Source organism: Antechinus flavipes, chromosome 1 (assembly GCF_016432865.1).
Source record: "Antechinus flavipes isolate AdamAnt ecotype Samford, QLD, Australia chromosome 1, AdamAnt_v2, whole genome shotgun sequence".
Classification (NCBI taxonomy): Eukaryota; Metazoa; Chordata; class Mammalia; order Dasyuromorphia; family Dasyuridae; genus Antechinus; species Antechinus flavipes.
In genome coordinates this window covers 109,599,999-109,623,877 of record NC_067398.1, presented here as the reverse complement: position 1 = coordinate 109,623,877, position 23,879 = coordinate 109,599,999, and the positions used below count along the sequence as shown (strand labels likewise).

At 35.8% G+C, this 23,879-nt stretch overlaps 1 protein-coding gene across 2 annotated transcripts in view; it reads left to right on the top strand.

Moving 5' to 3' along the window:
• RIC1 (RIC1 homolog, RAB6A GEF complex partner 1) overlaps positions 1 to 23,028 on the top strand; it is a 129,771-nt gene extending 106,743 nt beyond the window's left edge. For both annotated transcript variants that reach the window (XM_051987668.1, XM_051987659.1), the window contains exons 16-26: positions 1,052 to 1,212; positions 2,390 to 2,528; positions 9,938 to 10,054; positions 10,944 to 11,672; positions 14,965 to 15,126; positions 15,237 to 15,373; positions 16,080 to 16,366; positions 17,710 to 17,904; positions 18,564 to 18,741; positions 18,897 to 19,085; positions 20,725 to 23,028. In XM_051987668.1, the coding sequence (XP_051843628.1) occupies positions 1,052 to 1,212; positions 2,390 to 2,528; positions 9,938 to 10,054; positions 10,944 to 11,672; positions 14,965 to 15,126; positions 15,237 to 15,373; positions 16,080 to 16,366; positions 17,710 to 17,904; positions 18,564 to 18,741; positions 18,897 to 19,085; positions 20,725 to 21,010 (2,580 nt within the window). In that variant the 3' untranslated portion in view covers positions 21,011 to 23,028. The remainder of the gene's footprint in view (positions 1 to 1,051; positions 1,213 to 2,389; positions 2,529 to 9,937; positions 10,055 to 10,943; positions 11,673 to 14,964; positions 15,127 to 15,236; positions 15,374 to 16,079; positions 16,367 to 17,709; positions 17,905 to 18,563; positions 18,742 to 18,896; positions 19,086 to 20,724) is intronic.
• The last annotated feature ends 851 nt before the right edge of the window (positions 23,029 to 23,879 follow it).

Below are 23,879 nucleotides of genomic sequence, written 5' to 3'. Positions count from 1 at the left end.
TCTTCTTCAAGAGATCTTTGCTAGTCCCCCTTAGTGCCAGTACCATCCCTTTGATAATACCTTTAGTTTATTTTTAATGTGTGTGTATGTGTGTTACATATATTATGTGTACAAAAATCTTTCTTATACATAATTATGCCAATTTGTATTTCATCTTTTGAAAACAGTTGATTCATATCCTTCTACCACTTACCCATCAGGAATGGCTTTTTATCATATATTTCTATTGCATTTGTAAAGGGAGTTTCCTCTCCTGGGAGTTCCCTATACCACTAAAATTATAGGTATCTTTAGAACCTTTATCCCTATCTTCCCTATATGTCTTACATGTCTTGAGTCTTATCATATATTTGATATAAAAATTTTTCCTACCCAATTACTTTCTCTTCTTTAACTAGTTGCATTGATTTTGTCCTTATTTTCTTTTTATCACCATTCCAGGCACACTTCATTTTATTATACTTATATATTTGCCCATTTAAGTGCAAGATTTTGTGCAAAAAAACTTCATATGCATCAAATCAAGCATAAGTATTGAACATAGTAGACAATAAATATTTAAAATTTTAGACAAAATCTTTTATTCCTGGAGACAAGTATTTGGAATCAGATTTCAGATCTACTTACAGAATCTAAATTATAGGATTTCTCTTACTGAAAACACTAGTAACTTTTCATGTTTTAAATCTTGTAAAATCTAGATGTAGATGAGTCCTTTAAAGACTGAATGATTCATTCCACACTTCTCAAGCCATCCTCTTATCTAAAGATAAGTTTAATTCAACATAACAGACCAAAAAAAGCAAATATCCCTATAAGATTACAGCTCAGATTTTCTGCACCATTTTCTGTTTATATGGTAAACATAGCCTTTTGAACATCATTTGTATGTTTATCACCAAACTTTCTTTTATTAACCAATCACCAATATATCTTTTAATTTCTTGTTAATTGAAAAGATCAAAGAAAATTCACATCTGAAATAGTCATTGTCTGTGACTAAAAGACTAAATTGTTTTGCTTTTTATTTTCTTTTTTATGGTGTCTGCAGCTAAGAGTTTACTTGAGAACATCCAACCTGGACAACGCTTTTGCACATGTCACCAAAGTTCAGGCAGAAACATTACTGCTTAGTGTTTTCCGGGACATGGTAATATTATTTAGAGCTGACTGTTCTATTTGTCTTTACAGTATTGAAAGAAAAACTGATGGGTAAGTATAGCATGAAAAAAATTGATTTAAATTATTATTTATCATGTGCCCTCAATTTTAACTTTTATCCATCTAAGAGCATTAAAGAAAGATTTAATCAGTGGGTTAAAATTATAATCATCTTTTTAAAGCTGTAATAATAGAAATTAAAACCAACTTCTACATTAACTTGTTTGGCTAATTACCATGCTTGAAGTCTTTGAGAGGTGATATGATGTCCTAGAAAGAAGGCTAAACTTGGAACCAGAGATCTGAGTTTGAATCCTAGTTTTTCCTGGTATGACCTTTAGTAAAACACTCACTCTCTGGTCCTTAGTGCCTTTAACTGTGAAATGACAGGATTGTACTAAATTTCTAAATGCAGGGTTTCTAAAACACAGAATTTCATTTCAAGTTTGGATTGGGTACCTTCTAAGTTTCAGACATTGTGTTCATACCCAAAATTCTAAATTATCTTTATACTTTTGTAAAAATAAAAGAAATTGAAACAGATGACCATGTGTGGTGTTCAAGACAAGTACTCTAATTAGTTTATTATTCAAAATGGTTGATAAGATTTGTTCAAAGTTTCTAGAGAGATAAAGCTTTAGGTAGCACCTATATTATTTTATTACCTTCCACTTTTAACTCATACTCTAAAACATAGGCTTCCTCTGTTTATCTAATGAAGTTGATAGAGTGACTGAATAGCATTTAGAAGATACTTTGTGACCAAAAATTCATAGGATTTTACTTTGCTAATATTTCCTTGTATAACAATTGTGAGCTATTCATGTTTAATTAAGGTTATAGTAAAGATAAAGGTTGGAGAAATAAATGAGTTTACCCAGTGAAATCCATCTTCTTTTTAAGATAAAATCCGAGAGCCTACCTTATTGTTCTTAACATTTTTCTTAACAATTCCTCTTAACCATTTATCACTACTCTCTTCTGATTTCCATAATTTTCCCTCTTTTTTGTCGTTATCTTCCCTAATGAAGAAAATATATAAACTATAGGTAGGGAACAGATCATTTTCTTCTACTTGGTAGATGGAATAGATAATATAAATATCTGTTACCCATAGGAAAAGAGAGCTGTAATCATGAAATTCTATTAAATGATATTGCTGAAAAGGAAAAAAAAAGAAAACTAAACTTGAGAGTAAAGTTTTTGAAATGTTTGTTTGTTTTTATAGTCTAAATACTACTGCCAGTATTCACATTCTCCAGGAGGTCTCCATGTCTCGCTACATCCCTCATCCTTTCCTAGTAGTATCTGTGACTCTGACATCTGTGAGAACAGAAACTGGGATCACCTTGAAAATGCCACATCAGGTACTATTCATGTTTGTGGTTTTGTCAAGTGGAGTGATATTAATGAGAGTTTGTCAAGTGGCTAAATGGGCACAGAGGTCATAGAGAATATAGGTTTTAACACCAAATTTAAATTGGGGAAAATTATTAACTTGAACAGGTTAAGCATTTTTTCCCCCTATCCTTATGCTCTAGAATTTTCTGATATTCATCTTTTTCATTGTTAAAGTGAAACAAATTGAAAACATTCCAACATAATGTATTTATGAAGATGTAGTTGTGACTTTCTAAAAACATGTTCTATGAAGGATTTGAGTTTCATGAAGGGAAAAAAAACAGAAGAGTTTAAAATTCTTAGTCTTTTTGTACTTCTATCTAGCTTTTTAGTCAGAAAAACTAAATACTACATTTTAGAATTGTTACTAAAGACATTCTGGTATTACTACTTTCTGTTTGTTAGTAATTTTTGTCTTTTTCAATTAGGAATTTAGCAGCAATCATCTTGTATAACTAACTCACATTTCTAAATTCATGTGCAAAAAGCTAATTCATGGGAAATATTTTGAATTTAAAGTAACTAGACTGGAATTTTTCAATAAGTATTTTTAAAGTTCCTCCAAGAGGATGGATTGAAGTAGGAAGAAACCTAAGGCAAAGAAGACTATAGTAGTAGCATTAGCTTAACTTAGGAGCTGAACATGCAGGTGAAAAGAGGTGATAGAGAGTAGAGATATGGTAGAGAAGATTGAAGAAAAAGTGAAGTGTTGAGGATGATTCTAAAGTGATTGGAAGAATGGAAATGTCCTGAAAGGAAAAAATAGAATAGTTGGGAAGACTTAGGAGAGGTGGCTCTTGGGGGTGACTTCCTTATATTGTAAGTTTAAGATGCCTTTAGAACATTCATTTGAAATTTCTTCCCCCAAAAAAGCAGTTGGTGATACAGGACCCAAGCTCAAGAGAGACTAGGGCTGGATGTGGGACTCATTTACCAAAAGCCTTACTTTTCTCTCTGTTACCTTGAGAGGTGATAAATGAAATCTTGGGATCTGATGAGATCACCAGCTGAAGAGGGAGAAGAGTAAAGAGCCTGGGACAAAACCCTTGTGGATCACCTGTGGTTAGCATGGGCAGGCAGGAGCCTGACAGAGCCATGTTGGTAGGACCAGGAAAACCAGGAGAGAGAGGGAAGGGATGAGTGACAGAGTCAAAGACTCTAATGAGATCAGAAAGAATGAGGATCGGGAAAAGACCATTAAAATTGTTCATTAAGAGATTGCTAATTTAACCAAAGAGAAAGCAGCTTTGGTTAAATGATAGATTTATCAGGAAAGAGCCACTGAAACAAGATGGCGCAAATTTATAGTGGACATAGTTAACATACTTGTGTAGATTTTTTCCAGTGCTGTTGTACATACAGTCCATGAATAAGAACAGAAAAGGTGGGCATTGCAATAATCCAGCGTATAAAAGCAGCAGGGCAGGAACTGAGAAGACGAGGGGACAGGGGCTGTGAGGATAGAGGGCAGGGCGTGCTGCAATGGCCAGCCTGATGGTCAGGAGATTGGAGCCTGGCTGGGAACATGGCTGGAAGAAGGGTCAGGAGGAAGCCCCAGAAAGAGGTGGGTAGATGAGAGATTATGGTCAGTAAAGGCCTGTCAGAGTTCTCCACTTTGGATGTGGGGTAGTGATATGCAATATTCAGATATGAGTATGACCAGAGTCTGGGGGTGAATTGGGGCTTTTGTTATATCTCTTGTCCCTTGATTATCTTCAATTTTTATCTGCATTTCAGAATAAGGGAAATGACCAGTGAAAAGAGACTGCCCCAGCTTTACTCTGTTCTTTTTAGGATGTTGGACTAGTTGTTAGGAATCTGCTGATTTTATCTAGGTTACTTCATAGAATTATGGTAAGCCAGCTCAACAAAAATTTAAGAGTAGCTTTATTCTCTTTTGTGTTGGTCTCATTCTGTATAAGTATGTTATTATCTGTAAGAGTGTATTTAAACCTAAGCGTCTCAGTAGATAGAATACATACCCAATTTCAAATTCTTCCTAATTATATGATACTGGGCAGCTCATTTAACTTCTGCTTCCATTTCCTTACCTTTATAATGGGGGTTAATAATAGCACCTACCACACAGGGTTGTTGTGAAACTCAAATGAAATATTTGTAAAAGCATTTGGCACAGTGCCTGGCATAGAGGGGTGCAGAGGCCAAAACTCTTGAGTCTAGGCACTGAGGTCGGTTTGAGCACTCAGGGCTAATTACTGATTGGACAATACTCTCTGGACATATGCTTGGGAAATGGTCCTTCCCACTGTCCTGTGCTGGCTCGATAATTGGTGTATACAGAGGATTGTAGGAGGACTAGGGGGTGGAGTAAGATGAGCCAGAGTCACTTTGGTGGTAGGTGAGGGAGAAGGAAGGTTGTAGAGATTCTGTTTCATCCAATTCAATCCTACCTCTAAAGTCCAAAAATAAAGACTAAGGACTTTTGCTTATCCTGACTCTGCTGATTCTAAAGCATCCAGCATGCTAGCCCGTTCATCACAGAGATCTTTGTATAAAATGTTTGTTCCTATCGTCAAAGCTTCAATTTTGTATTAAACATTTTTCACTTTCAGGAATGCTATCACTGCTTAACCCTTTGCTTGCTAAATCAATCAATAAATAGGAAATAAATGCTTTTTTTGGGAATACTATAAAATATATCCATGTCCTAAGGTATCTCTAACAGTTTCAGTGTATCTGGTTGCTGGCAATGTCAGCAGTTTACCTATTGAGCATAGTTAAAAGAAAGGAAAAGTTTCTCAATTGAGTAGGGAATTCTAAAATGAACTTTTATGTTGCTTTTCTTCTATTGGGATAACAGAATCTTTTAAACATATTCTCTTCCTTTCTTCAGAGATAAATGTTGAAAATTGTCACTGTATTATCCTGTAGGTAAATGGGTCATATTATGGAGTACTTCAAGAGTTTACTTAGTCAAGAATTTACTGTAGGAACGGTACCCAGTTTTAGAGCAGATTTAATCAGGAGACGAATTATTTCAAATAAGTTGATTTTCCATAACATTGAAACTTATTTTTAAGTACTAAAATTTTTTAAAATACAAGCTACATTATATACATTACTTAGATGAAATACAGAAAACTTTTATTATTGGATTTTTAGATGCTTAACATAAGGGGAAAAAGCCATGGTGATAGATAACCTGGAATATTGGTACAAGACACAATCTAATAGGATTAAATGTCAAAGTGTAAGTTGAGGCTCACATAAATCCTGACATAATTGTTTAAAAAGTTTGTGAATCAAAATTTGACCTGAGACACGTACTATCTATGTGACCTTGGCCAAGTAATTTCACCTTTTTGCCTCCATTTCATCATCTTTAGAACGGGATAATTATCACACCTATTTCTCAGGGTTGTTTTGTATTTAGTACAGGGCCTGGCATATAACTGGTGCTTAATACGTGTTTTTTTCATTTCCCTTTGCTTTCCCTTGTTGTTATAAAGATCTTCTTCCTCTTGCATATGACACACAAGTCTATTTTATACTATGTATCAGATTCTCCCATAGTATTTTCATGTTCAAGTTAAGTATCTCCATACAATTAGACCTATCTTTCCTTCTTAAACATGCAATCCAGAACTGAACACAGTATTGCAGATGAGGCTTGGCCAATTCCTGGTACAATTCAGACTTCTTGAGCTTGTTACTACATTTTTTATTAATGGAGATTATATTTACATGAACTTTTTAAATAGCCTCTTCTCAAGTTTATAAGATCCAGGAGTGTGGTTATATAGCTTGTTTAAAAAAAAAAAGCTGGCATTATCATTGTATTAATAAAATTAATAGTTAGGGTCATTCAGATTTTCACTCTTATTGACCATCAGGTCAGATATCTGGAGTGTTGCGTCAAGTTTCAAGAGAGGCACACTGATAGAATAGTCAAAGAGTAAATTGGAATCATCTCTTAAAAGAAATAGTTTAACGTATTTCAGAAGTTTAACCTAGAGAAAGGAAATGAGACAACTACTTTCAGATATCTTGAAGAAAGCTAGCACCAATATATGAAAATTACAAGGAAATGGGTTTCAATTTAAGATAATGAGTAAAGTATCGGTCCTTTTAAAATAGGACACACACACACCATAACTCACACTATAGACTATTAAAAAATTTGGATCAATGAAAAACCAGTAAGATACTCCTTGGTGAGTAGAATGAATGCATTGGAAGTTTGCTGGTTTTGGTGGAACAGTTTGAAGATGAATTTCAAACTACAAATAAAGACCTGAAAATGTAAGTCTGTAGAAAATAAACTTACATCATTTTAGTATTTTTATTCAGCTACAAGAAGCAGTTATTTCATCTACCTGTGTAATAGTTCATAGAACATTAAATATAAAGAAATATTAGGATAGCAACTTTTCCCAGGAAGTCTTTTTGAAACGAATCAAAATGATAAGAACCAGAGATAGAAATAATAGTAACTTATGTTTACATAATATTGCAGGGTTTGTAAAATGCTGTGTATACATTATCTAATTTGTCTGATTTACTTAATTTAACCTTACGAATCAGGTGATGTATTATCCTCCATTTATAAATGAGAAAAACTGAGGCCAGGACTCACATAGCTATTAGTTTGTTAGAGGAAGGATTTAAATTCAGACTTATCTGACTCCATGTCTAGCACTTTATCCTTTACATAATACACTTCAACCATAATTATGCCATGAACTTGAATTTGGAAATTTTTTGCTTTCCTGAGATTCTGGCCTTCCATCTCTCTTACCTCCTAAGCCAATTCATCCTCCTCACTATCCATCCATACTGTCCTGCTATCTCTGTTCATCACTCATGCTATGTTCTTACTATCTCAGATTTGTCCTCATGATATGCTGGTTCAACCTAAATCTAACATCATTTTATCTTTTTTGGCTGCCACATTACACTGTTATCTTTTTAAGGATCAAATAAGTTAATACATATAAAGGGTGTTGTAAACCCTAGAACATATTATTGCCAGCTCAGTCTGCTTTAAAAAAATGAAGATAAATTATTGTTTAATGTAGCTAATAATAATAACTAGCATTTATAAAACATTTAAGATTGCCGAGTGCTGTACACATGTTAAATCATTTGATCTTCACAACAACCCTATAGGTTGTGCTGTTAGATTAGCTTACATTATCTTAGATTAGATTACAGAAGAGGAAACTGAGGCTGAGAGTTAGTGATTGCCCCCCTAGAATCACAGAGAACTAGTAAGTCTCTGAGTCAAGATTTGAATTTAGGTTTCCCTAACTTCAAGTCCTTTGATTTATCTACTATGTAGGTAATTTTCTAATCTATTTCAAGCCTTTACATTCATCTCTATTAAAGTTCATCTTGTTAGAATCAACCCATCATTTCAGTCTGTCAAGATGTTCCTTGACAGAAAGACAAATAGCTCAAATCCTCTCTGTCATTAGAACACTCCCCTCAGTTTTGATACTTCCTATTAGGGAAAGTTAGTCCCCCTCAAACTGGTTCATAATTATGTGGGCCCCTCTAAAACACTGCTTTTAAAAAGCCAGGCTTTTCATACTCTTTTCCCTTTCTCCCACAAATGAATTTCCAGGTAAGTCTGGGCTATTCAGATATAACTGATTTGTAATTCACACCAGGATAGCAGCTACTGTTTGGTCACTTGCCCAGGTTTCTTGAGCAATCGTTGGATAATAAGCAAAGAGAGGTTGTAATCATTTCCCATGTCTTTTATTTTTGCTTACTACTAGACCAAATCTATTGCTTCTGAGTTATGAAGTGTTTATCATATTCAGTTCAGCAAGATTTACTTGTGCACAAATACTATTGTACACACAAAATATAAGTACGACATAGGAGAAATTTACAATCTAAAGAAGAGGACAAGAATGAAAATAACTGTGGTATGATTAGAAAATCCAGGCAGAATTTCATGAGAAATTTCAGGAGTTAGAAAAAGACATTTCAGTGGGGGAGGGGCCTTCAGAGGAGGCCTTTTGGAAGAAGTTCTATCTGAATTGGGCCTTAAAGGTAGGAATTTTACTAGTTATCTAGATAAGTGTGAGTGGAGGATATAGTGACATAAACAAAGGTCCAGATAGAGGAAAGGATGAAAGAGTTTTACAACTGATGACTAGAACCTGTAGCTTGTGGACCACATCTACCACACTAAGTGTAGCTTGAACCAGATTAAATTGTAATTGGGAAATATTTAACAAAATAAAAAATAAAATAAACCCCATAAAATATGGATAATATTAATATGTGGTTTTTTGTCACAATTTATGTGAAGTTTATGTATTCACAGTTTTTTTACAATTTATTGGTTTCCATTTCTATTTGAATTTGACACCACTGGGTTAGAGCTATATTGGATAGCCTTGAGATATCCACAAGACAAGAGATAAAACTTTTTCATTAAACACTAGGAAGTTGCTGCAGGGTATGTGGGAGTATGGGAGTGGGTGGGCATTTGTTCCTTAGTTCTAAAGCTGGTGCCATGCATTTAGCCTTAACATTAAGATTATCAAGTACTAAGTAGCAGAGAGGATAAATTGACAGTCAGGAGGATGGTAAGTCCTCCAAGTGAAAAAACCTAAACGAGACAGGTACCACTACTAGAAATGAGAAAGAGAGACTATGAAAATTATTGAGGCACTGAAATGATGGAATTTAGATCTGTGGAAGGAGGGAAAAGTCAAAGATAGTTCTGAAGTTTTGAGGCTGGAAGAATGGTGATATGAATAGAAATAGATAAACTTGAAGGAACAGATTTATCAAGGAAGATGAGATAGGTTTTATGGACACGGTTTGAGATTTTCTGGGGATATGCAGGAGGAGCTATCTAGCAGACATTTGGAAACAGGATATTAGCTCTGAGAAGAATTTTGCAGGGCAGAGATAGAAATTCAGCAATTTGCATAGAGGTGATAATTGAACCATGAGGAAATATCACTATGGGATATAGTGTAGTATAAAGAGAGAAGAAAAGAACAAGAACAGAACTTCAGAGAATACCTTCCTTTAAGTAAAATGAGTCTAATATAAACCAGGAGAGAGAAACACAGATTCAAAAGTAGGAAGAATGTGTCACGGTGTCACAGAAACCAATGAAAGAACATCATAGCAAAGAAAAGAGTCATCAATTATATTAGAGAGTACAGAGAAGGAAATGTGATATTGTAGGCATTAGCTCCTCAAGGACAGATGCCCAATAGAAAGCTGCATACCTGAGTAAACGTTTGTTCATTGACTAACAATTGCAGCTGTGAAAATCTGCACCTTTGCTTATAAAATTTATGCTTAATGCACTAAAATGAATAGTGAACTTGAGAAAACTTCTAAAACTTAATGACAAAGCAGATCAATTTCTCTTCCTCAGGCCTGTGATGCAGAAAGCATCATGCTAAATTTGGCAGGACAGCTCATCATGATGCAAAGGGATCGATCTGGCCCTCAAATCCGAGAGAAGGACAATAGCCCTAATCAAAGGAAACTTGTGAGTAGAGAACCTTTCCTGAAAGTTAAGAGATATGGGGGGAGGAAATGAAGGAACCAAAGAGAAGTGTGGTGTACTTAACAAATAAAAAAATCCTACTGTATTTGGGACCATAATACATTGGTTCAGACTGATTCAGCCACTTAATTTAGTTGTGTGATTGTGAGCAAATTATTTAACTTGTATGGACTTTAGTTGTCTACTCTCTAAGGGGAGGGGATTGGACAAGATGAACTCCAACTTCTGGCTCCAATATCTGTGGTTCTAAGAGTCCTTGAATTCGACTTTTTTTTTTAACCACCATTTCCTCTATAATTTTTAAAGAATCTGAGAAAATGAACAAAGTTATCCTCAGTCTTCCAGCTAAAAGAATGACATTTTTTGAGTGGTAAAAGACGGTGAGTTTCCTTGATTCATACCTTGAGCTTCCAGATCACTGATGGTTCAGGAAACTTCTGAATAAAAATTATTCATTTTCCAATGGAAAAGGATAAATGGCTAGAGGGGAAAAAAACCAAAAACCTAATGGTCAACAGATACAGCAGATGTCACTTGAGAATCCTTTTAAGCAACTTTAAGATAACAAATATCCTTCCTACCTGCTAAATATTTTCAAATAGTGAAATTGATTAGCCAGTTTATCAGAATAATTAACACAGAAGCAAGAGATCTTTTCTGAGATTTGGACTATGAAAGAATGCTAGTCCTGTAATTGTACTATGGTCTTTAGTAAATCTTCTTTATATTTCATAGCAAGTTGCCATGCTGTACTTTGAACAAGAGAACGCTAGTTGTTTATTAGTGGCAGAAGTGAAAGATACAGTCTTCTCACATTTACTTTTTAAAATATTTTAATAAAAGTTGATATTTTACATCTCTCATTCTCCAGCTGCCATTCTGTCCTCCTGTTGTACTAGCCCAATCTGTTGAAAATGTCTGGACCACCTGTCGAGCCAATAAGCAAAAGCGCCATCTCCTGGAGGCACTGTGGCTGAGCTGTGGTGGGGCAGGAATGAAAGTATGGCTTCCTCTTTTTCCTCGAGATCATCGAAAACCACATTCCTTCCTGTCCCGACGAATCATGTTGCCTTTCCACATCAACATTTATCCCCTGGCTGTCCTGTTTGAAGATGCATTGGTCCTTGGTGCTGTTAATGACACTTTGCTTTATGACTGTTTGTATACCCGTGGCAATGCTAAGGAACAGTTGGAGGTACTTTTTCCTTTCTGTGTTGTGGAAAGGACCTCCCAGATCTACCTCCATCACATTCTGCGCCAGCTTTTGGTCAGGAACCTGGGTGAACAGGCCTTGCTTTTGGCCCAGTCTTGTGCCACATTACCTTACTTCCCTCACGTGCTGGAATTGATGCTCCATGAAGTGTTGGAAGAAGAAGCTACCTCACGGGAGCCTATTCCCGACCCTTTGCTTCCCACTGTAGCAAAGTTCATCACAGAGTTCCCCCTCTTCCTGCAAACAGTTGTTCATTGTGCCAGGAAGACTGAGTATGCCCTGTGGAATTATCTTTTTGCAGCTGTTGGGAACCCTAAAGATTTGTTTGAGGAATGTTTGATGGCACAGGATTTGGACACAGCTGCCTCATACCTAATTATCTTACAGGTAACAGTAGTTTCTGAAGTCATTGCAAGTATCAGCATGCACCAGGTTTAAGTCTGGGCACTCTTTGTATTTATTGACAATGGTACCTTTTCTAAAAAGAACACTGTCACTTGAAGACACAGTGTGTTTGAATCTTGTAAAGCAACCCATTGAGTTTTTTTAAACTGCTTTATATGGCACTAATTCAATAAATTAATGGACACAGAGAATACCATTTTGCAAAATAGGAATAGAAGTGGATAAGCTGAACTCCCTCATTTGTGAGATTGTTATTTCAAACTGAAAGTATCTCTTAGAAGAGAGGTTAGAATATGTGATGTTTAAAGTACTTTACAACTCAAGATTATGATTCTCTAGGAGTTTTGTCTTCTGAACTGACAAGAGAAACACAACATACTTGCCTATCTGTAATAAACAAGACCCTGTGGTAGAGACGGGAAATAAACCACAGAAGTACAAACCTATAACAACAGCAAAAACATTCTAGTTGACAATTTTTGCCTCTACCAGCACAGTATGAATACTTCAGCCATCCTTCTTTTTAATCACGGCATCAGTTCTGAAAACCAACAAAATTAGATTAGAGCCCTACTCCATTACTAGTTGGAATATCCCAGTCACTCAATTTTAATTTGAAATAAAGCTGAATGCCTAGTTTTTTTTCAAAGTAAAATCCCTATCAAAGGGGAAGGGGAAGGGGAAGAAGTACTTAGGGAAAATGCTAGCTCACCAGTAGCTCCATCCCAATATTCAGCTACAAACTTTATAACTGTAATAATTTGAATATGATACACGATTAAAGCTGGAATTTGGGCTATGCTGGGCACCAGACTTGTCCTCCAGTAAAAAGAATCACGATGGAATCAGTCCATGCAAACCTGGTCTTGGAGTCAGGAAGGTGAGGGTTCTAACCTGCCATTGCCATGTAATGGTTGTGTAAATCAGGGAAAAGGATTTCATCTCTACCTTCCCCAGAGACTCTCTTAGACTGTGAGCTGCCAATAAACTTCTCAACTTCACTTAGAAAAGGCACTCCTTCCCAGGAGCTACTTGTATCCACACTATAGGGGATGCATGCTCATTGAGGGGGGAGAGAAGAATTAATAGATGTTTTGCATAACAAAATACTTTCTACCTAGTGAGATAGATAAGTTGTCATGATCTTTATTTTGGAGATGAAAGAAACTATAGTGTTTTGCAAAGACAAGTCAGCTTCCCTCACTTAGAGGCCCAGTAAGTGAAAAGTCCCTGGTCTTCCAGCTTCTACTTTATCACCAGTTCCTGTATTATGAGCTATAATTTTTTATAATTACTGAAAAAGTTTAATTCTCTTTGACCAAAGACTCTGCTTAACAAGTTCTATCTTGAAATCTAATCTCCAGATGTCATCTACTATGAGGGGAAAAAACTGTTCTCCTGAAAATATGGTTAAGTGAGGAAATTTCATGTCATATGGTTAAACTGCATAGATGCCAAATGACAAAAACAGGATCCCAAAGGGAATGCTAACCTTTCTAACAGCAGGTGTAGCTGGGAACCTGAAAACAGAAGTTAGATAAAAATAAAAGCATGGTATAGTAAAAAGAAATCTGAATTGGAATTGGAGGAACTGAGCACAGATCTGACCCCATTATTTCCTTACTCACATAATTGCTCTGGGTCTCGATTTCATGATGTGTAAAATGAGAGGGTTGGTGTAGAATAGTAGTTCTCAGACTTATTGGTCATAGGACCCCCCAAAAAAAGAACTCTAAAAAAGGGTTTATATCTATCAACATTTGCTATATTCAAAATTAAAAGTCTTACTATATTCTGAAAGTAGTTTTGACTTCACTGACCCTTCTAGTCTGAGGGACCTCCAGATCACCCTTTGAGACCTGGGAAAATAGAAGATTTCTACGATCACTCATATTTATTAATCCTAAGTTAGCCATCTTATGATGAATTTGTGATTTATTCCAAGTTCTTCAGCTACCAGAAAATGGGGTGGCAGATTATTTTGCAAAAAACTGAAAATAAAGTGAAAACAAAAACATTCTCTGTCCTCAAGGAGTTCACATTCTAAGAAAACAACATGTAGATAAGTGTGTATATACAAGATAGTGTAAATGGGAGGTCATCCCAGAAAAAAGGAAGCAGTTGGGGGGCCAAGAAAGGCCTCCAGCAGGTAGAATTTGAGCCATGTCTCAAAAGGAGGTAAGGTAACTAGTTCATGGAGGTGAGATCTCATTCTGTTCCTACGAGATGGCCAGGCATGGAAGCTCAGAGACAGACGAAGCATCTTGTGTAAGGAAGTAGAGTAAGGCCATCGTAAAAGGCAGGCAAGGAAGTAGGGAAAGTAGAGAGGGTCCAGGTCTAGGTTAGTAAGGGTGTAAGTGTAAAAAGAATTTTGTATTTGAACCTGGAGATAGTAGGGAGTCAATATAATTTGAGCAGGTGGATGACAGTCAGACTTGCAGTTAGAAAAAGTTATTCTGGCATTTTAGTTAAGAGAGGATTGGAGTGAAAAGAGAGGCCTAAGGCAAGATTATTTAGAAGGCAATTGCAGTAAGCTATCTGAAAGATGTTTAGGGTGATGGCTAAACAGGGTGAGTAGAGAACAGATGTATACTAAAAATGTAAAAGTAAAAAGATTTGGCATCATATTGGATAGATGGGGTGGAGTGACTTGGAGGAGTCTCCTCTTTACACCCTACAGGAAGGATATAAACAAAGTCAGACAGTATTATTAGGCATATGTATAATTGGAGATGTATGTGTGTAAATGAATAAGATGGATTTGCTCTTCTTCTAAACATAATTATTTCATAGAAATTATAGAAAGGTCCTAGAACATTACCTTATAGTAGATTCCCATATAGTTTCTGTTATTTGTATACTTAAATTTTAATTCTATTAATAAACCAGCCCTATACATTGCATATTTGTAGAAAGCCATGGAAGAACTGTACTGGTCACATTAGAGGCTGCTCCAATTGTACTTATGGCAACCCATCTTGGATTTCATGACAGCTTTGGATTCCCACAAATCTTTTAGAGAGGATCTGCCCGACAGCCTAGAAGTTTGCCAATTCAGCCTTCAGGTTCTTCCTCATGCCTACCTCCTCTGATCTTAGGTTCTCTGACCATTTCTGGCACATGTCATTTATAATTTACTACCTATTTAGACCCTCATTGAGTTTCCATTGCCCTTTCTGTCATCCTCCATTATGACAGTAATAGGAAATGTTCAAAGGGCAATGACCCTGGGTGACCCTGTTTTTCCTTTATTTTTGGTCTCCATTGTTTGCAGAATATGGAAGTCCCAGCAGTGAGTAGGCAGCACGCCACTCTGCTCTTCAACACTGCTTTGGAGCAAGGAAAGTGGGACCTCTGCCGACACATGATTCGCTTTCTTAAAGCCATTGGCTCTGGAGAATCTGAGACCCCTCCACCCACACCTACTACTACTCAGGTTTGGAATAAAGAGTGCCATTGCAAGTCCCCTTAGCAGCGCTTCTGTTTTGTCTATCGGCATTGCCCCTTACAAGCTCTTATTCTGTCCTATGGGTATTTACATTTTAGGAACCCAGTTCAAGTGGTGGATTTGAGTTCTTCAGGAACCGAAGTATTAGTTTGTCACAGTCGGCCGAAACCTTGCCTGCGAACAAACTGAACTTGCAGAAAACTCTCAGTATGCCTTCTGGTCCTTCTGGGAAAAGGTGAGATCAAAGAGGACGAAAGTCAATAGAAGTAAAGAATCATCTGATGAGATAAGAAGGAAACGCCCCCCCCCCCCAAAAAAAAAAAATTTGTTTTAAGGCATAAGCTTTATGCTAAGCACTTTACAAGTATTATTTGATCCATTATGATCCCCATTTTATAGTCAAGGAAATTGAGGCAGAAAGAAGTGAAATGATTTGCTCAGAATCCCACAGCTAGTAAATGTCTGATATCAAATTTAAATTCAGGTCTTCTGGATTGTAGGCCCAGTGCTCCATCTACAGTAACTCCTCGGAATATTGCAGTTTTGTTATTACCTAATTAATTACCCTATACTTAAGCCACAGTGAACCCTTCACATGAGGGAGCTGCCAGTCTGCCAGAGGTAGGAAGAACTCAGGCCCAGGATGGAAAGTAGAAGCCCAAAACACAATGGCATAGGTGGGATGAGAGCCAGGAACTGCAACCTGGCTGAGATGGAAAAAGAGCCAGCCACACAACAGATAGACAGGAGAAAGTCATTATTTGTTTGACTATTATAATGCTGAGCCATTCAGGAAATTATTGACCTTTGTGTCTTTAGACTTAAGCTGTCTTAATGCTTCTGTCTATTGCTAGCTTCCCTGGATGTGCTAATAGTATTTTATCTCTGGTAGGAACATTCTGTAGAATGGTGCCCCACCTTTCTTATCTACCCATTTGCAGGTGGAGCAAAGACAGTGACTCTGCTGAAAATATGTACATTGACATGATGCTCTGGAGACATGCTCGACGCCTCTTGGAAGAAGTACGGCTGAAAGACCTCGGATGCTTTGCTGCCCAATTAGGCTTTGAACTGATTGGCTGGCTGTGTAAGGAGCGCACCAGAGCTGCTCGGGTGGAAGATTTTGTAATTGCTCTAAAGCGACTCCATAAGGATTTCCTGTGGCCATTCCCAATCATCCCCATTTCTTCCATCAGTTCACCATTTAAAAACGGAAAATACAGACTAGGTAACAGCCTGTGATTCTTGTATTAACCAACAGGGCTCTGGTTGATGTTTGGGAAAATAAATGTGTTTATTCTAAGTTCTTGATCTGACTTTTAAAAGAGTTATAATACTTTTAGGCCTCCTGCATCCAATTCATCTTGGGCAACCATGATTTCCCCAAGATATGAATGACTTAGAAGCCATGACTGACCACTAATTTTCTGAATACCCTCTTTCCTCCACACATTCTGTTCTGTATCACATCAGTTAAAAGTAGAGAGGTGGCTGAATGTACTTGGCAAATAATTTATTATCTCTAACATTTAGTGTCATGTACTGGATATTTGGGGTTGCTCTGGAGGAATGAGGTCTGTAACCTATTTATAGAGGGGTAACAGGGTACAAAGCAGTACATGATGATATGGAAAAATCATAAGGGCTAAAATATTGGGAGAGTTTTGAAGGATTTTTTTTTAACATGGGAGTAGCAATATTCTAACTTCTTAAATTATTATTTAAGATTGATTATTCAGAAGAATTTGTTCTTTAGATACCGTGGTTAGGGAAGCAAGCTTTATAATTTAACAAATTTGTGTTGACTGATGAAGAAACAAAGAGCCAAAGTTGTTTTTTTTTTAATTTTCAGTTATTTTTCATAAATCATCTCTTCCCAATTATGAGAATAACATATCCCTGCCAAAGTTAGTAAGAAAAACTTTATGATCACCACATTGTTATTCTAAAAATCATCATTTATTCCAGAGATTCCAGTGTGACACCAGAAAAAAAGTGAACTGAGTAACTATAAAATTAATTAAAATAACTATAGCCACTTCTCTCTTAATAGTAATGGATCATTCTGCAGACCTTCCTCCCTCTCCTGGGGCTCCATCAATTTTGCTTCCTCTGCTGCCCTGACTGGGAGTTGAATTTGTGTAATATAAATTATATTAAGTGGGAACTATGATCTTTTGCTTTTATTTTAATTGATGATGTTATATGTTTTGATATTTTGGCCATGTGAACATTATTAATATTACCTAGTGTTGCTTTATATAATTGTTTCAGCTGCGAGACACTGTGATATTATTATCGGGGGCAGATTAAGCATATGGATATCAGCGTATACCTTTTATATTGATCTTACATATACTCACATAAAATACTGCTGTTAGCTTTTCAGTATTTTGTGGATTTTCAATTCAACAAAACGTGTGTGTGTGTGTGTGTGTGTGTGTGTGTGTGTGTGTGTGGCATTATACAGTACTAGATTAAAAATGAAGGAATAATAGTTATTGTATAATCTGAGTATTTGATCTAGAAGAAAGCAGTATGAATCCTACTTTTTTGTTTGTTTCTAATCAGGTGGGGGAGAACAGTTATCAAAGTCTCAATCAGCTGACCCTTTTTTAAACCTTGAAATGGATGGTAGAGGGCCTAGTGCTCCAAGAAGTCAAAGTTGGCTTGGTAACATTGGTTCCACCCGCCAGGAGATAGATACAGCTTCATCCCATGGAGCACAAACACAAGATGCCTTCCTGTCCCCTTTATTAAATAAAGGTACATACCATTTTACATCAGAACTTTCTTTGGGGAAAAAGCACAAGTAGAATGTAAAACCCTTTTTATCATCATTGATAAAGGACAAAACAGGATTTTGAAGAATCAGTAATTTGGATTTATTATAGGAATAATTTACCTATACGTTTGTTAAAAGGTTGCATTTTCAAGTGAGCTGTCTTTATCAGACAAACACATTGATCCAAACTCTTCTCTCTAGTATTTCCAACATTAAATGCTGTTATACAGCCCTAAAAATGGACATGAGAAAGGTTAGAAAGAAAACTAGCAATCATAGTTGTGCCATAAATTGGCGATCTAGTACATACCAGTCAATTAACTGTGAATAAAATTATTTTTGTCATTGTTATTTGTACTATACAAAGTGAATTCTAACTCTTAATTCTATGAGTGAATTCTAACCTAAAGCAGTTTCGAATTAAATTATACAAGCAGAGAAATATGTATACCTAAAGAAAGGGTTATTGTGTAGAAAATAAATCTTTCAAAAGTCCTATAGAAACATGAACTATTTTTATTGCCTTGATCTATTACTATTTTGAGAGTATAGATTTTCCATTAAGTGATTGTGTCAGCCTCAAAATCCTTGAGGTATCCTTTTAGTGGGGCCAATTGATAACCTGTAAATTTCTCATTAGGGGATGAATGCAGTATTGGTTCAGCCACAGATCTAACTGAAACCAGCTCTATGGTGGATGGTGACTGGATGATGGTGGATGAAAATTTCTCTACTCTAAGCTTAACACAATCAGAATTGGAACACATCTCTATGGAGTTGGCCAGTAAAGGGCCACATAAATCCCAAGTCCAGCTCCGGTAAGTCTTAATGTCATATTTGAGAACTGAGAAAAAATTTTTAAACATACCGATAGCAACAACAAATACTTTTTTCCCTAGTGTCATGTTTTTCATTGTTTGCAGACCCTCTTTGTTATTAAAAAAAAAAAAAAAACTATTTCTGTTTTGTATAGCTATTTGCTGCATATTTTCATGGAGGCAGGATGTCTGGACTGGTGCATTGTTATAGGCCTTATTCTTCGAGAACCTTCTATAATTAATCAGGTGTTTGGTCTGATGCAATCTTCAGAGGTAGATGGCGAGATGTTACGGAACATAAAAACTGGGCTATATGCTATAGACAGATGGGCTTCTACAGATTGGTAAGTAAAAGCTTCCTTTCTTTCCCATCTATGAAAACTCTTGGCATTTCTATATTTTTATCGATAATAAAAGCTAAAACCAGCTTTATTTTTTGTTTTTTTTTGGGGGTTTTTTTAGTTAATATAGCATCTCTGTGATCTTAGATTAGAAATCTTCATGTTAGAAAACTTTACAGAATACTGTAGTCTTCTGGGGAAAATGTTATATAAAACTGACTGAACTTGTTAATGTGCAGTGGTGTAATGATTTCATTCCATGGAAAGGGAATAAAAAACTAATTTCATTTTAAAATGGAGGAAAAATACTCCACAGATTTTCATAAGTATTACCAATTAGCACTTTTTATAGGGCAGGCAGAATAGAGGCTTTGAGAGAGAAAGAGAAAAACCACTACTTTTTAAAAATATATTTTTATTTTGTTAAATATTTATCAAGTATATGTATATCATTATTTCCATATTAGCCATGTTACAAAAGAAAAGACAAAAAGGGAGAAAAATATTTAAAATGTTTAAAAAGTATCTTTCAACCTACATTCAGAGTTCATCAGTATTTTCTCTGGAGATGGACAGCATTTTTCATGAGTCTTGTAAAATTGTCTTGGGTCACTGTACTGCTGAGAATAGCTAAGTGTTTCACAATTGATCATCCTTACAATATTTATTGTTACTGTATACAATGTTCTCCTGGTTCTGCTCACTTCACTTTGCATCAGTTCATGTTAAGTCTTTCCAGGTTTTTCTGAAACCACCTTCCTTGTTATTTCTTATAAGCACAATAGCATTAAATCACAATCATTTATTTCCATTTGTTCAGCAATTCGCCAATTAATGGGCATCTCCTCAATTTCCATTTCTTTTGACACCACAAAAAGAGCTGCTACAAATATTTTTGTATAAGGGGGCTTCTCTCCCCCTCCCTCCTTTTTTTTCATTCTCTTTGTTATTGAAGAGCTGGTACTGGTATGATGGGATCAGAAGGTATTCATTTTTATCATCCTTTGGACATAGTTCCAAATTGTTCTCCAGAATAGTTGGACCAGTTCACAACTCCATCAACAGTGTGTATCATTGTACCTATTTTATTTTTCCACATCCCTTCCAGCATTTGTCATTTTCCTTCTCTATGGTGTTAGCCAATTTGATAGATATGAGGTGGTTTCCTCAGAGCTGTTTTAATTTGCATTTCTGTAATCAGGGATGCTTTAGAATAATTTTTTCATATGACTATTGCTAGCTTTGATTTCTTCTTCTGAAAACTGCCTGTCACATCCTTTGACCACTTATCAACCAGAACTACTTAAAGTCAGTAACATTCAAATCAATCGCTATCCTAGAAATATAATGATGAACAAGCCTTTCTCTGAAGGTGCTCAAAATCTTAATGTGGGGAAAGAAACACAAGCACAGAAATAACTGATAAATGAATGTGAAGTTGAAGAGAGAGAGTGTGTGCGTGTGTGTGTGAGAGAGAGTGATACATCCTCAATTTTATCTTTATGATCCAGAAAACAAGAGACCTCCTCCTCTAAACTTCTAACCAAAGTTAGAAATTGTATTTTAGAGCCTCCAAATATAGCACTGATTTATTATGCACATACTTGATCTTTTCTCATCGACTTCTTTTTTCTCCCTTTAGCCCTGGATACAAGCCATTTTTAAATGTCATTAAACCACAACTGCAGAGACTAAGTGACATCACAGAAGAGCAGATCCAGCCTGAAGCCTTTCAGCCGGCAAGCAAGGTTCCTGACCAGTCCGTCAGCCCCCGAGCTGAGGAGAGCAGAAGCTCTGCTTGCCACAGCAGCAGTCCTCCAGGCGAGGCTGGCAACAGCGGCGCTGCCAGCTGGACAGAAGGCACCATGGCCGGATCCCCAGAAGAAGAGCCTTTTCAGGATGGAACGTATGACTGTATAATCTCCTAACAGGAGTGGTCCTCTGTCACCATGGGCAGTATTAGCAGAGTGCAACTGAGTACACTGTGAACAAGTCAGATGATTTAAAGGGGAGAAATCTGTTCAAACTACTTTTTAACTAGAAGAAATTTGTTTGAATCCATGAAAAATGTGATTTCAAATAAATGTTCTTTCATAAAATGTTTTTTAAGCTGCAAAGTAATAAAGATTATTGTACAGATGTACATGAGAATATCTGGTTTTATTTTTAAGAGTTTAGAATTATTATTAATAATAAACCATAGGGATGGTTCTCCATCAGCCTAAACTTGTTCTCTCTGTTCTCGTAAGCAGGTGGTTGTTTCCAAAACCACTGTTACCCATCACATCAACTGTCTGTGAATTTGGCACTTAATACACTTCATATAAGACCATACACAAGAGAATTAAGTGCCAGAGCTCATGGAGACACCACAAATAGCTTAAATTAGTATAATCAACCCAAGAACTGGAACTAACAAGTTCCTCCTTAAAAGTTTTACACCTGTTTGTTTTACCTAGTTACAGGCTGACAAGCTGGGTTTTAAAAGAGGTACTCATGAATTATGCTGTTGGATACCACAAAAAATATTTTGTATTACAAGTGTATCTATCTTTGTGTGAATAGTCTTATTTGTAAATACTTTCAAAAGAGCTGCTTCTCTGCGTGAGGCTTTGTATCATAGTTTGTAAGGTTTTAATTTCTCTGTACTCTACTCATGACATGCAGAAAAGGCACTCTGCTCTGGATTAAATGGTCTTTCTTGGACATGACAATAAGAGACAGAGCCTGATACTTTGATTATGAAGACAGTGAGGAAAGACTTTATGCATAATATTCATGGAGGTTCTTATTTATTGCTTTTGTAAATGGTTTAAAAATGGATTTTTTTTTTTTGTAAATACAATTGCTAAATATTGTATCATAGCTACTAAGCATCAGTAATGTAAACAATGCTTGCTCTACTGTCACTTTACAAGCATTTTATAATGTATTTCTGGATAAGGAAATAATTTTTCTTTTCATATGCTATGGAAACATGTCTACATAATTCTTAGTTGCTTTATGGTACTTTCATCCCAGCTTATATCTATAGACCCCAATGTATGTAATACCAATATCTTACAACAGTATTAATTTAGATAGCTTGTTTGTACTGTGCAATTTGAACAAAGGAATGCAACATTATTTTATAAGGAAAAGAAAACATTTATTTTTGTAATGACAATGTATTTGATTGATGTGGACCAAATTCTTTCCACCCTGTAAGACACTCTTCTTGTAGTGTGGTTGTATAAGCATACACCTTACTCCCAGAAAAAATGGAGTTATCCTATGTTTGCTTGCTCTTAGAGCAAACACAATCTATAGCAAGGTTGGGTTTTCTTGTAGTTTTCTCTCAAGGGGAAAAGCTTAAGTCATCAAATATATCTGAAAGTATTTTAGAGTTTGGTAATTTGCTGTTGCTTTACTTTTTATATCACAAGTGCAATAATATCAAATAATAAAATTCCTGGCTGGGTGGAATTTAAGTGATTATTGGTCCTGTGGTGCTAGTTTTGAGTTTCAAACATCTTTCATATTTTGCTCTCTTCTCATAAGTAGGTAGAACCTTCCTTGCGTGTGAGTGACAAAGTATTTAAAACATTTTGAAAAAATTCTTCAATTTTGCTACATGGGGCAACTTACTGTCTGGGATGGAAGAGCTGGGCAATACAACACATCCTTAAAGCAATTACAATCCTTACTTCATGAAATGATGATCTTTCCTAATGCCCTAGGAAAAGATGAGCTTAATAGTTTATATAACTTTTCAGCTCATGTTCTTTTGGAATGTGCAATAATAATTTAAGTCCCACATCTCTACATAATAAAAGATGCAAATTTATTTCTGATGAATTACAATTAGGAGGCCTTGAAGTAAAGATTCTGCAAAGTTTACAGATTTATTTTCTCCAGTAATAAATTTGTTATATTATACTTTAATAAAAAAAAAATTCAAATTGTCCTTTTGACTGACTTATTGTACAGACAACAGCCACTGTTTTAGTCGCATCACCTTAAATATAAATGTGCATACAACAATATATAAACGCAAGAAAATATTTGGGATAAAAATCAATCTTTATTAACAATTTCTTTAATATGTATTTTCTAATTGGTGTCCAAAAAAGCAAAAATAAAACCATTCTGAGAACCTGCTCTTAACTGATAGTTGATAACAAATTCTGGCGATCCTTTTCAGCAATTTTCTGCTACAAATGAAGCAGCACTCCTGTTGGATCTGGAGTCAGGAAAACCTAGATTTAAAAATCTCTGAAGATATGCTATGTGACCCTGGGCAAGTTATGTAAGTCTAAAAAGAGCCATGGTCTTGAGGGTGTAATCCTTCAAGATATCTAAATTAGACCTGAGCAAAAGACTAAAAGAGCAGAATATCAGTCTAATAATTTGCACACTAAGCTTAAATTCATGAATGCAGGAGAAATTGCAGCCAAATGAAAAACACATTTATATGAGCACTTCTAAAGAATGGAAAGACTTTTTTGGGGGAAGGAATCAAAGAAGCCTATCTCCATGATGATGATCTATTTATCTGATGCATATAATTCTTACTGTAATTTAAAGATTTTTCTGGAGCAGGAATAGCATTTACTAACAACTCAATAAAATCATGTAAATTTTTCATCATACAAGTGTGATAATCAAAATGCTCAAATGCTGAGGCCCTTAATACTAATAATATCTTCTAGTGTTCTCCCCAGTTTTCCGCTTGTGAAAAAAATCTATGGCAGTCTTCTGCTAAATTTTAATCCTCTCTGATAAAACAAGCATTCCCAAAGTCAAAAGTTAAAAAAT